Below are 17,619 nucleotides of genomic sequence, written 5' to 3'. Positions count from 1 at the left end.
TGCACAGGAAGCAACCTATGCATTTCCAGGACTGAAGTATATGCTTTTGTACTTATGTTGCGTATGTCAGTAATGCATATGTCAGTAAATGCAGGCTATGTGATCTTGCCAGAAGTATGAACAAAATGTAACTATATTTCCATTGTACGTGATATCTATGTATGTCTTTCATTAACTCCCTTTTCCTTTATTGTTTTTCCTTCACAGATATTTTTATTGGATTTGATGTTGCTGTTGGCTTGTTGTTCATTTTTGACCTTGTACTGCTCTACCTGCTTTATCATTATGGACGCTGCAGGCGCAGAAACAATTACCAAGACATTTAACAGAGAGGTAAAGAAATGAAAGAGAGAGCAGCTAGACACTGAGCAACCCTTGAAGTTGCTTATATCCATCAGTTTGCTCTGGCCAAATTAATCTCCAAAGCATATTCAATAATTTTGAACAGCTGAGGTATCTGTGGCCTAGCTCCTAAAAGACTAAACATCTGCAGTGAGACATACTGTAGAAATACATTATTGTTAAGAATTTACTTTTGTAGGAAGATGGAATTACTCCAATTTATATCTTCAGGTTTTCTACTACCATTGATCACTCTTAAAGTAACCAGTGGGGTGAGGAGATGCTATGGCCTCTGTTTTACTTTTATATTGCCTATTACCATTTAGCCCTCTGCTGCTCAATGAGTCTTTCTTCAAAATCACAGTTTGTAATATTTTCCTTCTTATAAATGGCTATTTTGTTGATGCACAGGAAGATATTTCAGTGAGCAGAAGCTGCAATTACTGTGTGAAAAAGATTCATGCCAGCACTTGGGCATACTGTTTCTGCATTTATTCATGCAAATCTATGCATGAGTTTTGACCTTGGCCTTCAGCTAATAAAAGTCTGCAGCCTGCTTTTGAAAGGAGTTACACTACCATAGCTATCACTGAAATTGGCAGAAACTGGGGAGAGCTCTGTCACATACCCAGGCATCAAACAAGAAGCTTAGTGCAACAGGATCTTGGTCAGTGTCCACAACTTCAGTAATATGGATAAGCAAATACATAAAATCTATTTCTTGTTGCTACACTGCTTTGCTGTTTTTCTGAGCTCTGAGTCATAAATGATCCTTTGCCCTGCATCTTTTCTACAATGCAGCTGTTTACTGTCCTGCTTCAGGTCCCTTCTGTAATTTTATTTCTTCGAGCCACTCTTACAATAATTTCTCAAGCTATCACTCTGTTCATCACTTTTCCATTTTAATTTGCAATAACTCCTTTATGTCCTTCCTATGTTCAAAATCCCTTATGTTAGCAAGATATGCACTGAAAGTAAGGAAATAACATTTCTGCTTTTTGTAGGTTTATCTCTTCTGTGTAATATATTTTTTTCAGATTGTAAGCTCCTAAGGGCAGGGAATGTGTTTCCATAATTGCTTTCTAGTATCATAAGCACTAATATTGCTGTATAAAATACTGCCTATCATCATATGTTTCAAGGGCTGAATCAAAATTTTTTTATCCTGTAGTCCTGCAGAGGATACTGTGAATTACATTACCATGGAGAAGCCTTTTTGAAAATCAAGACAACTATACAGACAGGTGCCAGCAGCAAGTCCAGCCCAACAGATATAATGAGCAATCGTGTGCTCAAGCTAATGAGTCCTGTTGAGGTGCAGAAGTCTAGAGAAAGCTGAGAGATGGAGCTGCTTAGCTCAGGCATAGCATCATATCAATGTGAATACGTTGCTTCCGGACAGACTGACTTTGACTCACATCTGTGGGTTGCAGCTTGGAGCCCAGAAGCTCGGGTCAGCTACCACTGATCTAGAGATCAGCCCTCAGTATTGCAGCTATGGACACATTTAAAATGTGATGTAGTTAGATGTACTGATATTTAATAGGATAAATCAAAAATAATAGCAAAACTTGTGAGAATACAGCACTTTCCAAACATCATTGCATTTTCTCATAGTCCCTTCAGGTACTGATGTGTCCACCTTTTGAAGCAGTATTTTCCACTCAGTAAAAAGCTTTTGCAAGTATCCCTGATATTTCCATTTTATCTGTTATAGGAAGCATCATAAATAAGTGATGGATTTGATTCTTAGATGGTAAGGATGTTTTATTGTATAACAATTTGGGGCAAAGCTGTCAAAAAGATGATCCTTAAATCAGATTTTTTTCGATGTACAAGCTTCATATTGTAAGTAGTAGTTCTGATCCTCAGTGCAAAAACTTAAAAGAAAAGTCTATATTGCAGTCAAAAGTGTTACAGTAGCTCTAGGAAAAAAGCCTGAGCTGGCTTGCTTACTATTAGCAGTGTACCCATAGTGGGGAAAAACTCAGGACTGACTGCAAAACTGATCCTGTCTCCTGAGTATATATATACTCAGTAATTAGCTGATGCTGAACTCTGTATTACCACGGCCACAGCGTTGATGGTACTCACTTAAGGATAGATTGAGTATGTCTTTTATTAGAGGCAGTCAGATGCTTGATAAATGAAGATGTATAGTTGACTAATAATGTGCAGTAATAACTGGTTTTGAGATATCAGAAAGTCGGTTGCACTCCACAAGAAGTAGAATGGGGCATGTTTTTTACAAGATTGCTTCTTACTAAAAGAACTACTGACAGACAGAAAGTAAAATATGAAGTGTCTGAGATGTCTTTTGTGGTTTATGATACTCAAGCCTAGGCTGTTACAGAGAATTTCAGGACAGGAGGCAATACTAGCTGCAGCAGGAGCTATCATTAAGTAATTTTATTGTAGGGACGCCTTTTTGTTAACCGACTTGAAAATGACCATGCACTTTTAGAGAGGATCCAGTGAATGAATACGAGTTACACAGAATGTAATGGATAGGTCCAGATGCTGTAACTTCAGAATTAATGAAGGTACAATAAAGATGTAATACATTATTAATGCAGGCCCTGAATCTCAGTTATAGTAAAGATGCTTTGTCTTGCTGTGATTAAATCATGTAAAATTTCTCCAGTGCAGTAAAAGGTTGTAAGCACCAAGACAAGCTTGTGGCTTTTTAAATTTTTCAGCCATATTTAAAATTTGCTTCGTATAATCTGCAGACTGTGATTAGAAAATATCTTGTCTCCAAGCAAGTTGTAGCACTGCAATAAAGTATATTAAAGAAACAATTCAGCATTTGCAATTGTATTTGAGTGAAAAATAATGGAGCTTTCAGTATGCTTAGAGTTTCCAAACAAAAGTGAGTGTTCAGATTTGCTCTTTCTGTAAGAACAGATTTTTAAAACACCAATGCTTTGACACAGATAACACTAATGTTGATGACATCAAGCTCTTCCATTTGCCCTCTAGCAGTGACCTCATCTGCCTCTATGATAATTATGGTAGCAACTAGAAGCTCTGCAGCAGGGCTTTCTGGTGCATATGGTAGACAGCAGTGCATACACAGCACTTTCCAGCTATGTCTGGAACAATCAATTGCTCTTACTGAATTGATTTCATTCTGGAACTTGTTTATTCACAGTCCTGAATATTGCACACACTGGGTCAGTAGAGCAACACCAGTAACACCAGCTCAGTCTGGAGCACTCACGTTCATTTGTGCCTGTAATGTAGGGACATTTGATCCAAATGATATTACTTCTTCTCACTTAAATGCATTTTCTTATGTGTGGTAAGATAAAGAAAACAGAATAAAAAGTGCACTGTATTAATAAAATAAAATAAAATTCAGTCCAAAAAATCTTGACTTTGGATTGAACCCAAAAAGACAATAGGCTATGTATCTAAATTTTTCTCCACAAAGAAATGCTAAAATCTATACTCTACAAAGAATAAAGATTTACAGTGATGGAATTTGACAGTGATGATGAGGTACAGGCTGGCTTACTCTTGGGCATATAACTTTGGCCCTTACTAATCCATGTTGAGGTGACATCAGCAATATTGCATGGGATTGTATTCTTGGCATAAAATAGCTGAAAATACTGTACTCCTTAAAGCATTTCTTATAAAATGCGGACGAAACATGGAAATTTACCTATAAATGGCTAGCTTTATTGATTCAGATAATAATGCTTCTTCATCAGAAGTTGCCAAGTATTAACACTGAAATGAATAAACACAAGTTGCTACTGAAGTAATAGTAAATCATTTGAACTATTACATTACATGGTCTCTTCTATGACTAGGCAATTTCACTTCCAAAGGGATTTTAGCACTGGCAAGGCCTGCAAGAGCACATTTAGGAGATCAGGTATAGTTGAAAAGACAGTTAAAAAGACATGTCCAAACTCAAGTTGTGCTAATTTCTGTAACTTCTCTTAAAGTAGAATAATGACACTACTTCCTCTCCTGAGACTGATAGTATACTGCCAAATTAACCCATCCTGCTGACTGAGGTTCCAGTGATCTTTTAAAAAATATGTAGAAAAATTTATTTTTCAGTTCAAAATAAATAGAGGCAAAAGACAATTACCCTGGCTCCATTTCTATACATTTAGCCAGAATCAGGTCCATGTCAAAAAAAAGGGTAATTTCTCTGTGCTCTGTTTATGGCAACTAAAGCTCTTGCCCTCTTCCTGTAGGGAGCCCTTGACTTCAAAGGACTTAGCAATTCTACTAGCTCACCTACACTATAAACTATGGAAAGAAATGTTGTAAGATGCAGGATGATCATAAAGCCTTTTCTTTAGCAAGATGTGTAGATAAGGTGCTTAGGGATATGGTTTAGTGGTGGACTTGGCGGTACTAGGTTAACAGTTGGACTCAAAGATCTTAAACATCTTTTCCAATCTAAACAATTATTTGATTCTATGAGAATTAAAAGGCTATATGGACTTAAAAACCTATAACTTAAGGCCCAAATAGGTAAGTACATGTCCTCCATTCTTTAAAATACTAGTCTGGACAGCATTTGGATCTATAATTACAGGAAGACTAGCAAAATTCTGTTATACCCACAATTATCAAGCTGATTGAGGACATTTCCAGTACTTCAGCGAAGCAGAGCTCCTCCATACTTTCCATTCTAAGGCTCCTCAGAGCTTCTCCTGGCAGCTGAAGCAAATCTGAAGCTCAATTCTTGTTCAGAATTTTTGAACCACATGCACTTCAGATTAGAATGGATGTGATTAATAAATTACTGTTTGTTGTATGACAGTTTTTTACTTGCAAAATTAATACAGATGTATTTTTACAGTACAGGCCACCTCCTCCAGGGCAGAAGAGTTAAACGAACAATTCAAACATAGTATGTTACACTTGTAAAAAGACGAGAGCATTTGCTACTGATATAAGCAGCCCTTCATGAGAGTCTTGTGTATCTTCTGCGATATTCAGGTGGAAGAGAGCTTCATCAATCCATTTATGCACAAGAAACAGAGTCCTCTTTTCTTGGTAAAGGAAGATATGGATCAAAAACCACATTAATCTGCAAGTTCAGACTCTTCAAATACGCAGATGACAATCTTCCTCTGACAAACCAAGGCCTAATTTTCACTTCATTGTTTGGAAAGATGGATTTGGCAAAGACAGGATATATTAAGCAGCACTATGTGATGGTTAGCTTATCTCCAGTACAGTTATTCAGTTGTCTTCTCTTATATGGCTATTTGCTCTCACTTCTGAATCACTGGTAGGATGGAGGTGAAGAACAACAAATATACTAAACTGTAGTGAGCAACACAAGCTGCAGTTGCGTACACCTACATGTTTTAACCGTCAAAACTATTTGGTCATAGATGTGAACCAAATGGGTCTTTAATGCCCTCAACCCTCCATTCTAACTACCACACTCAACCTTAGTGTATGTACCAAAGCATAGTCTCTGCTGATTTATGTCTCTCCCTTTCTGACTACATTCAATAATATCAATATCGTAAAAAATCCATTAACTGAGTTGCAACTGTCTTTGTTGGTCTGGTTGTCTGGATGATGTTTCACTGTAATTTTAGTTCAGATTCTCTGTAAAAGAGACCATTCTCCATCATGAAGTGCCATAATAACTGTCTCACTCGAACCTTACGAAGAATCCTATTTTATGCAGAATTGCAGGCAAGAGCACCATTACTTAATAATTATTTAGTTGTTGCTTCAGGCAAGTATCTCTGAACAGAAAACTAGGAGATTTTCAAAACCACAGCTTGCATTATCAAAAGCAGACTAAGCGCTCTAGGCAAACTTTCTTCTTTATTTCAGTGAAGTAACTGCCACTTTGGAGAGTGCAAACACACTCTGGCTCTTCTTGAGCATGTTTGTTGAGTTTATAATGACATATCTTTCTGTTTTAGGATGTAGTTTTAGAATGTAGTCCTAAGTATGTTTGTTATCAGAGAAAACACAAACACTGATATGAGGCTCTTGATGATGACAGGCCTTGATTGTTCAAGAAAAAGACCAAATAACCTGAAATAATAATGATAAACTTTAAAAGAACTGCATTGCTGAGTCAGAAGCATTTTACAGACTCCTACCTGTTCAAAGCAAATCCAAAGACAACTGGAAATACTATAGGAATGGTCATAGAATAGTATGACTTGGGGAGGTTTATAATAATAAAATCTAACACTTTTGAATATGAGGTCTTCTGTCAGGAAATGATTGGGATGGTTCTGAAGCTATTCTTTCTGTTCTTGGAGATGTTTTTGTTTTCCGCCACATGCTTACATGTGCATGTAGTTAGTAGTAACTAGTAAATGTTACTGTGACCGGATCACTCAGGATTGCCCCAAAGTCTGAATAAGAGTGTATGAGGGAGGAAGAAGGGGAACTGTGCACAGCTGGACACCACATTCTCAAATCAATCTTTCATTTATACGCTAAGCAATTGTTGCAAAACCGATAGCAAGCTTACACTGCAAATGGAAGGGAGCTCCAACAATCTGCATGTTTCATGATGTATATTCCATTATTTTTCAGGGAAGATACAAGCAGGAGAAAGTATCTTGAAGACTAATGGCATAATGTTAGTCTAACCAAAGCGTGCAGCAGAAATGTTAAATAGCCTGAGAAGGAAAGCAAAAAGTTTCTGCATACCCATGTGATGCCCCAGTAACCATTAGCAGAGCTTAAAGGATCAGTCTTAGACACCAGCTTAAATATAGAAGCAGCTGAGGAGGTATACTTTTAAAAATAGCATAATATTAATAAAAACATATTTTTCATAATGTTTGGTTATTTTGTAGTTTTATAATGCTTTTCCCATTACAAAAATCTATGTTTATAGATTCTTCTACTTTTAAATCTTGTCTGGTGACAAAACTAGTCCTAGATAATCTGGTGAATGCTAAGCATATCATTCCATAAATCAGATCCAATCTTTTCATGTAGTGGATGAGCAGCTCCCCCAGGTGTTTACCAACCATTGGGTTGTGTGGTTTTCAGCAGTCTTTGGGCAGTCCTCTACCTTGATACAGCAGCCCAGTCCTAGGTGAGTAATGAAATGACTCAGTGTATTCTAGCTAAAGCCCTTGGCAGTCAGCAAAATAATGGCATGAGAAACAAATGTGATGGGAGAGACAGTTTGTAGAAGCACCACAAGCTTCCCTTGCAATAAAAGATATGAGACAGAAGCTAAAGCACAAGGTATTTCCCTAAGTGCATTAATTATTAGCAGCAGAACATTGTGGAAACCCCTCAAGGTGAATTTAAGTTTGAAAAAAATCTGTTAAATAGAGAAAAGTAGATTTGTTCTACATTAGCATCATTTAGGGAATGGCAAGCATGAAAAAACTTTGTCAAGACTGGATGAGATTTTTTTTGGTACTGTACAGAAGCTATTTTAATGGGATGGACTGCTGTTTGGAGAATGCTTTAGCACATCATTTATGTCACATATATGCAGAGAGTAGTGAAGGCCTTGGTTTATCTGTAGACATCTTCAGACATAATAATTCATGTGTTAAACTCTATTTTGGTTCAAAAAACTTCTTGAGGTATCTGGAGTTAAGAGGGATTCCCAAGTAGTGAGTAAACTAAGGCATACTGTTTTGTAGAGGTGGCAAAGCCATGAGAGAAGTAGCTTACCATGCACAAGTGGCAAATCCTCCAAAGCAAGATCAAGGTCATTCAGCTGCTGCAGGGCAGGATAAGCTGCCACAGTTACTTTAGGAACTGATAGTTCAGGGTGCATAGAAGCAACATCTCTGCTCCTGGCAAGTGCCAACCAGAGTATCCCTGGCATGCTTTATAAAAGTAGGTAGTCTGTTTGAACCCTAGGATTCTCTCCACCTTTACATCTCTCCTTACATTTTAACTACAGCTGCATAGGCATTAAGAAAGGCTTGAGTCACAACTACCTACTGATTACTGGGAGCAGTCTGCCACCTATTGCCTATACAAGCTCTCTGTGTTTGCAGCTTTCCACCTAAAGTGTAAGAAAGCTTGTTTAAATGGGATTTAGCTCACTTTGATGCTTCAGAATCTGGAGCCAAATTCCTCTTGGATGTTAAAAGGCCTGTTCTGCCCTTCCAGAATCAACTTCTTTTTTAAAGAAGTAGAGAAGATACTACTAAAAATTTTCTTCTAGATAAAGTATGCAGAAGTTGATGACAGGTAAGTTAGTGCCAAAAGAACAGATTCTGCAGCCTCAGAAAACACTACACAATTGGCTCAGGGATTAATCAGTAAGTTTCTCACAGGAAAAAAATCCTATTCAGTCACATTCAATGGCTAAACTTCAGAGGATGATTACATTTTTCTGACCTCTGTTAGTCTGTGTCCATCTTATCTGTGTTTAACTTCTGAAGAACACGAGGAGAAACATATTTGATCAGTCTAGCTGTTGAGTACAGGCTCAGTTTTGCTATATTCAATTTTCATCCTGACCACAGACTTTCCACCAACATTTTCTCACTTCTTGTCGATTACAATGATGAATCCATCACATCACATCTGGCCGCTCAGTCTGACACCAGGAATTTCAGCTGGGGATTTTTCAACATTCTGTCACCTGAAGTCAAATGCTGTTGTCACACACAGATGCAAGCTTTCCATCAGAAGTCACCAAAAGATGCACTTGTTTTAGAAAGATTTTTTCAGGCCTAGCAAGCTTGAACTTCTTTTGTTTTTTAGTTTTGGGAAAATTTAGAACATAAAAATTCTACTAAGCTATTAATGGATAAGACTGCAGTAATGTGAGAAATGTCTCATGGCAAGGAAATTCACTTCTCCAACTTTTCCTTCAAGATCTTGTACTAGTATAACTACCTAAAATTATGATATATTGAAAGAAAGCTGTTTTAACAGATTTATACGGCCTTTAATAGTAGTAATCACATTAAAGAAGGCATTCCTTGAGGTAGCTGAAGTTAATAATCAGAAATGATTAGTAACTTTTCAGTACAGAGCAATGCTGTTTGAAGTACATTCAGACAACACATGAAGAAGGGACACACAAGAGTATACATGAGACAAAAATAGGGAAGGGGATGTGAAGATATGCAATATACTTGCAGCCACCTCCTGGAAATCCTCACCTGTGTGATTATTCATCACATATGCATAGTTCCATTGACTGATCGCTCACACTGAGAGTACTTGCATAAGCAAACGCCTGCAGAGATAGGTCTTCCTACATAGTAAAGGCATGAGCAGTAAAACAAAGAACTGGTAAGATGCAAACATTTGGGCAGGGGGTATTAAGTCTCTAGGAATTTGAGAGGAGGACAGAAAACCCTTCCTAGGTGTCCTGGTTTTGGCTGGGATGGAGTTAAATCACCACAATGAAACAGTAATATTCTGCACTGGGATTCCTGAAGCCAATAGCTATCAGGAGCTGAAAGTAAAAGGAAACAGAAACCCATGTGATGAACTTGTTACAAGTTGGAACATTGTCACACCCAGCTTCAGTTTTTTCAGTTTTGCTTTTAATCAGCAAAGTCCATGCTGGGCCCCTGTTTACTGATTGAACTAAAATAAATTTAGGGCCACAACTGAACAGTACGTCTTTTATCTGCCAAGTGAGGAGTCATCACCTTGTGCTTCTGTCAAAAGCTACATTAGTGTTCCTAAAAAACTGAGTGCACCAGAGCTCTAAGCACTGGTCAGAAAGAAAACCAAGTTTTATTCAAAGACGTAATTGCTAGTCACTTTTATGTAAGAAAAAGAACAGAAAATAAATAAATACCATACTTCAGTTCCTCTTAATAACTATCAAAATGCTTGAGTTTATTCAAATGAAACAAAAATTCAAATAATAAAAAAAAAAAACCAACAAACAATTCAGGTTTAGGCTATTTCTGTATAGAGTATGTTCTATAACTTTCTTGACTTCAATCTTACTTGTGCATAGAAAAATTTTCTTGTACAGGTCAGGTTGCTTCAGATCATAAGATTCACATTGGAAGTAATTAAATCAGCATATCTGGTGTTATGCAAATAATTACTTCTTCGTAAAAGATCCAGTCTGAACATGCTTAGTTTGTTTGGTAACAAACCACTTACTTTGCAGATTGTAGAGAAAAAGTATCAGTAAAAAGCTTGAGCAATTATGAAATTGGTTTATAAATTCATTAATTTTATTCCTGACACTCCAATAGTGGAATAGAAATAATGAACAACAATTTGTCAAAATGGAATTTGGACCAAGAGCAGAAACAAAAGCTTTGGGTTTTTTGCATGATAGAAAACACTATCCTCTTCATGGCTGCTATAATATCACCTTAACGGAAGGACTGTTCAAGTGTTTTTAAATACTTTAGTCTACCCTCCTCTCAAATGGATAGCCTCCACTTGATGGCCAACTAATTAAACAAGTATACTAGCTAATTTCAGTTCCCTGTTAAGTGATTTACCAAACAACTAATTACTTCATCTACTCCCAGCCTACTTTATTAGTATAATACAATAATAATTCAATATTTTCCAGAAATAAAGATATGTAAATAGGGATATATTCAGGCTTCTTTTCTTACACGCCTCTCTGCCATACAGTAAAAATGGGACAGCAGAAGTTCAGGGAAATTTGGCCAAAACCCCAAGCATTAATAGTATCATTACAAAATAGCACTAAATAAGATTACATAAGTACCCATATGCTTATGCTTAAAAACAACAGCATATGCCTTATATACCATTTGATGGTCACGATCTGTGTTAAAGCAATGCAAAAGGAGTGGGAAGATAATATGGAAAATATACTCCCTGAAATGGATGCTAGAATTGGTGTTAGCTGTGTGCATTTCTGCCTTGCTTGTTGTGCTTTCTCAGATTCATATACTTCTGTTTCCATTAATTTAGCCAAATAACCCAGTGATCTGATTACAGACAATTTTAAGGATATTAAAAGCAAACTACTTTTTCATCTTCAGAAGCGACACTTCTGAAAGCTGAAATGCTGGTATCTCTGCAATAATGAGAAACTGGCAAGGGAATCAATGATTCAGTCCTAATAAGAAAACTAGAAGCAGGAACAGCACAAGAAAAATTAAGGTGAAACTGCAAAGACCCAAGAAAAAAAGAATCTACCAACCCAAAAGAAAAAGAGACATTTCCAAAGTCCTGCTTCTGCTTATTACAAAAAAGAGGAAAGAGCCTGAAAATTATGCTGACTGATGCTCTTAATGACTCACTGTGTCTGGCATTCTTACAGTGTAGATGTCATTCAATAACAGAGGAAAGGCAAACTACTAGCTTCTGTATGGCCACGATTTGCAATGCAGGAGTTTAGCATTATTGCAGTATAAAGCTACGCTCTCCTACTGTTAATACAGATATAATCCGATTATCCCTGTAAATAGCCCACAACATGAGCTTCATAAGCACATCACCTGTGCCCATCTCCTCTAAGACTTCTTCCAAGGAGAGGCTATGTTGCCTGGTGATATTCCCCACCCTCGTTCAGATGAGCACTAGTGATCACTGGTGTTGCACACTGACCTACGTATGAATGACCAGACCTCTTGCCTGTGCACAAGGGTGAGAACATATGCCTATGGGGAATACCAGTGAGTCCACCTCCATGGGTTCTACCCTGTTGTTTTGCTCCATGGGCTCCACTGTGTGTCATCATTTGCATGAGCACCAGCAATGGCTCATGTGCCTAAAACAACATCCCAGATGTCCCATTTCTTAACCTTCTGCCTTTTCCTGCAAAGCTGAATGATCTGGTCCATGGTTCAGCAAAGAGCCGCCTTAGTGTGCTACCCAAAGGACAGCAGTCACTCACCTCTGCTTGCCTCGATCCTGCTTGTTCCAGGTCTCCTTGGTGCTACAGGGACAAGGAGGTCAGTGACTTGTGGGCCAGCTGGAGCTTGTTGGCCCTGTAGTACCAAGGAGATGTGGTGGGTCTATGTCCTGACCTACAGGCTCTGGTCTATCCAACAGGTCTGAGATGGCAGGAGGGTTTCATGTTTTAATACCAGATTTATTTACCTGTAGATATTTGATATTACATTGGAATTTTTATTTACAAGAGTGATACAGCATTATGCCCAAATGACACAAGCATGATGTAAGATTGTAATGTACAGTAGAATCACAATACAAACCGATTCCCCTTGCCAGTTTCTACATGCTCCGCTGCCACAAAGAGAAAGATTTTGTCCTACTTAGAGAGGTCCCAAACCATGGACTAAATCTAAATACAGTCTGGAAATCTTTAGATGGCCTGCACAGTGAGGGATGCTTAATTTCTAAGAATGAATGTTGTACCTTTTTTTTCTCATGTTAAGTCACAGCTCTCGTTTTAGCCAGTACTTCTGAAAGACAAACCTTGTATTTCACTGATACCAAGTCCTGAAAGCCCTCAGAGGGAGGAAGAGAGCCTACGCACATTGGTCATTTTCTGGAGATTCAGAGTCAAGGGCTCCAGCGTAATTGTGCATGACCTTTCAGATCCGAGATCTGTCTGCATCGAGGAAGAGGCACAGCCGACTTGAAACATCTCCCAGCATCAAGGATTTTCTGGCTCCGTCAGGAGTTCCAGGTTTAAATGGCAATTAAATCAGATTTAGTGCCTTGCACTATCAGTGTGTGACATGCCAGCTCTGCCGTGCAGGGACAGAGTGGCCCCGTGTGCCATCCTCTGTGGCAGGAAGTTACAGCAGTATGTAAAACTACACATGGTAATATAGTCTGAAATACCATTGCTGATGATTTTTAGGCGTTCTGAGCAAACAAGGTGAAAACAAAGCCACTAATTTTCACTTTTCCATTGTAAAAAAGGGATGGGGGGAGAGAGTGGCCTGGTAAGATGTGTACGCTACAAACCATACATACACAGAGCTATGCTAACCTTTGAAATACTTGTAAACAGTTTCTGTAGAGAGCAGTAGATTTTAAGCAGCAGCAGCAGCCAAAATGCGGAAAGCAGCAGGTGTTGTGCATCCCACTTTCTGTGTCGTGGTGCTGGAGCCAGGGGTGTCTGGTGAAATCTCAAAACAGTCAAATGCTTTGAGAAGCCGAACACAGCTCAGCAAAGCAGATCTGAGCTAATGTGGACTGCCTGTCTGCCAGTAAAGAGATAACTGCACTCCATTGTTTAATTGAAATGTCATGAAACTAAAATACACTTTGGTAAAATCCACCATAAAAATCCATTCTGCTTGTGGATCCTGCATATAGGGGATTAAGCTATTGTGGGGTGGAGGTCTCTATCAGTTACACAGATAATGCTTGAGATTATATTGTTATAAAAACAATACAACTTTCGCATACCATGCAACTTAGACTTTTTAGCTAGAAGTCTTTTAGTTGCTGCTGCTGTTGTTGGTAGTGATCTGTTCATAGATGGATTAGAGTTGGGGAATGTTATTAGGCAAAAAAATGTTCTCTTGTTTTTGCAAAACCACCTTGCATCTGTATCATTTATACACAATTAGTCTGCTTTTCTCAGCTACCAGTCATTCTAAATGGTAAAGAGCACACCACTGGACTAAGGGAGGGTTTATTTAAAAAAAAAAAATAAAATGAAAGAAACCTTCTGATTCCCATTCTTTCTCATGAGGCTATAATTTCAATGGCTTGGCCTGCAAGTTATGTCATCATAATCTCCTCTGTTCTCTGTGCTTCATGAACAATTTTTCATGAAGGAAAGGCTGGATATACTCAAGAACATTCTTACTCTTTGAAAATAGTAAGAATGTTCTGATACTCTGAGGCATTGTGGGCAAGGTTAGTAATTCTTGTCTGTTGCTTTGTTCACAATTACTACAATCTCACTCTTATTTCTACGTTGGGATTTGACCCCAGCGTAGGGAATCAGAGGATTAGTACTTACGTTTCCTCTATATGCTGCAAAAGCTGAAGTGGGGAATCAAGTATATATAATTGACTTCCTCTTATTCTCATGGATTAGTGCCTAGGCAGAGAGCCTGTTGCTTCCTTTTCAGAGGTCCTCTTGGTTTGGATGATCAAATTTAAATTCCTGGAAGGCACTGCAGCTATAGATACATTCAAAAAACCCCACCGTGATTTCCTGAGTAGTTCTACAAAAAAAATCCCTCTGACTGAATTTTCCTACTGTCCCACTAATTCACTCTACTCCTGAAAACCTCTGAACAGTGTTCAAGCTACTTTTTTGGAAGCATTTTTTCTTTTTTGTTACCTTAATTGCTGAACACAAATCTCAGACACTCTGTCAACCTCCAGCTTCTCATATTAGTAGCATTCCCATTCCTGAGCTAGTATTTAACTTAGCCCTTTCCACAAGAATCAAGCTTAAAAAAATTGACAAACAAATTGGCAATTGAAAGTCTTAAGTGTTTGAACTTCACAAGGCAGGAGTGAACCTGTTGGTGTGGGTCCAGAGGAGAGCCACAAAGATGGTCAAATGGATGGAACAGCTCTCCTATGAAAAAAGACTGAGAGTTGGGGTTGGAGAAGAGAAGGCTCTGGGGAGACCTTATTGTGGCTTTCAGTACTTAAAGGGAGCTTATAAGAAAGATGGGAACAAAACTTTTTAGCAGGGCCTGTTGTGATATGGCAAGGCATAATGTTTTTAAACTGAGAAAGGGTAGATTTAGACCAGATATGAGGAAGAAATTTTATACAATGAGGGTGGCAAAACACGGGAACAAGCTGCCCAGAGAGGTGATAGATGCCCCATCCCTGGAAACATTCAAGGTCAGGTTGGATGGGGCTCTGAGCAGCAATCTGATCTAGTTGAAAATGTCCCTGCTTATCACAGGGGCATTGGACTAGATGACCTTTAAAGGTCCCTTCCAACCCAAAGTATCCTATGTTTATGTTCTCAAATGTGCAAGGTATGTAAAACATGACATGACATGGTGTTATATAGGTCAAATACATTGAATAAGCCTGCAATGTATAGTATCATCTGTTTTGGTTCTACTGCCCATAAAAAGAGACATGGAGAGAATCAAACAGCAATTCTATATTTTTACAGAAAGAGTGTAGTTTTGCTAAGAAACACATGATTTTTAGAGCTTGTGTAGGATAGCTGGAAATTATACACAAGAATATACAGAGAAAGAAGCATTAATGCACTTTCAACTAGTCAAATATTAGAAGCAGAAGGATGTTGTGAAAATTAATTAATATTTGTGGAGCACTCAGTGTACTGAAGAATGTCACAGAAATGTCAATATGGAAATTAATAAATTTAGAGCTTGAATAATAGAATTGGTATAGCTTACATTAAATAAATCTTGGGCCATCAAATTCAGCAATGTGGATAGAATACAGTATTGCATACATGTTGATTGAATGAGTCCTTCGATCTTGTGGAGTGAATAAGGCAAAGTTCCCATGGAAAAAAAATGGTACATAAGTATACAACTACTTGCAAAGATAATCCTAATCTTCTGGTTGTTTTTAACTTTTAAAGTCTTCTGGTTTTACAATGTCAATATTGCATAGCTGTTTATGTGTGTAGATGTATAATATTCTAGGTTTATCTAAAAAATCCACATAACTATGATGTGGGATTATATCATATACTACATCCAGATCTGCAACACAGATCTCTGACGAGAGGACTAACAGTAACTAGCAACAGAATTAAATTGACATCCACTAGAGCATGTTAAATACACATTTGGGCATTAATTTTTTCAGCTGGAGTCATGCTGGAGAAACCATTGGTTCTATTTTAGCAGACTGTTGTGGGTACTGCTTTTTTTGCCCTGTCTTTTTCAGCCTGTTACTCTGCTAAGCCCTCTCTCCCTCTCCTTGCCTCTACATTTGAATCTTTCTAGCATCCTATGTTGACTAAGTTTGTATTCCTCACAGTATTCCTTAGATCAGTCCCTGTCTCCTTTCCCAGCCCTTCCCAGCCTTTCCTCTCAGCTACTTGTATCATTAACAGTGTTTCCCTATGGCAGACCTAGGTATTTCTCTCCTTACTCCTTTTACTTTCCCTCTTCTGTGAGTTCTTAGTACTAGTCTTCTTGAGGAAAAAGTCCTCTTCTCCCTACGTAAGTGCTTCTTCTGTTCATAGTCTATTTTTTTCAAATTTTCCAAAATCATAGCCTCACAGTTCTTCCTATCTTTCCAGTTCTCAGGTCTAGCCTGTTGAAGCTAACTGGTCACTCCTCCCCACTCAGCTGTTCCAAGATCTTTATCCACCCTGTGATTCCCATATGCAAAACTCACTCCTACCACATTGGCCCCAGCTAGCACCTGATCTCCAGTTCCTCTCCTATGCTCCTTCTTTTTTTCCCTGAGCCCCTTGCCTTTATTACAGCCTACTCCCTCTTCAATGCCTCTCTGTGTTTTAGGCCATTCCACTGCAAGGGCAGTGTGTCATCAGTGGGAAGACAAAAACTGGGATATCTTCTGTACCTTCTATCACAAAATTGTCCCCAATAGCCAGATATTTCAAAGAGCAGTTTACCTCAAGCAGGCTTGCAATACTAAGATGAAGTGTCCTCAGGATGAATTAAGCATTTGGAAATATTCACTGTTGTATTTTATCAAAATTTCCACTGAACATGGGTGAACACAGTTTTTTCAGATGTACACAACCTAGCTAAATGCAGTCAAAAGAGAAGGTATTTACAGACTTTATGAAATGGTTTCTATTTTCTTTTACATGCAATAAACAACATATTTCTCCTTTACTTTTTCCTTTGAAAAAAATATAAACACACATTTTTAAACAATGTAATTCTGTTAATAATTGTTGTGCCATTGTCCATTGCTATTAAGGCTCATGAAAAAACTCATTGTACAATGAATGACATCTGAGATATGAAGTAAATTATTACATTCACTGTACTTATGCCAGATGTACCCACATACACTACTAAGACTGGATTGCAACTAATATTGAAACCTATCTATTGGAAGGTAAAAGAGTTAAAAGATAATACATAGATTATCTTCAAGAGACACACCAAAAATACTGAGTTATACAGGACTATAGGTAGATGAAGAGATCAAAAGTTAATCAGCAGTATTTACTGCATGTATGTAGATGCCAAAATGAAAAGAATATCCAAACAGAAGAGAAGGGCTTGTTATAGCCAAAAGGAATAGTATGAATATGAATACAGTTTAGTGTGAATCACTGTATTAAAGATGCTCCTTATTAATAATTCAACAAAACTCAGTAACAGTATTGTGAAGCCAATTAGCTTAGGCTGCAGTTATTATCAAGCTATTAGCTGTGACAACAAACAAATATCATTTAATGGGTCTATCAGGAAATATGGAATTATTAATAGTGAGCACCCAGAAATTACC

General features: G+C 37.9%; 1 protein-coding gene across 2 annotated transcripts in view; it reads left to right on the top strand.

Annotated features, from left to right (window-relative positions):
- ACP3 (acid phosphatase 3) overlaps positions 1 to 17,138 on the top strand; it is a 42,729-nt gene extending 25,591 nt beyond the window's left edge. Inside the window, exons 11-12 of one of the 2 annotated variants that reach the window (XM_080387271.1) lie at positions 208 to 333; positions 1,514 to 17,138. In XM_080387271.1, coding sequence (XP_080243397.1) covers positions 208 to 326 — 119 coding nt within the window. In that variant the 3' untranslated portion in view covers positions 327 to 333; positions 1,514 to 17,138. Of the gene's footprint in view, positions 1 to 207 lie in introns of both variants that reach the window. The other variant, XM_080387270.1, reaches the window with a different exon arrangement.
- Positions 17,139 to 17,619: the final 481 nt, after the last annotated feature.

The sequence above is a fragment of the Falco punctatus genome (genome assembly GCF_963210335.1).
Source record: "Falco punctatus genome assembly, chromosome: 4".
NCBI lineage: Eukaryota > Metazoa > Chordata > Aves > Falconiformes > Falconidae > Falco > Falco punctatus.
This window is presented reverse-complemented; position numbering and strand designations above follow the sequence as displayed.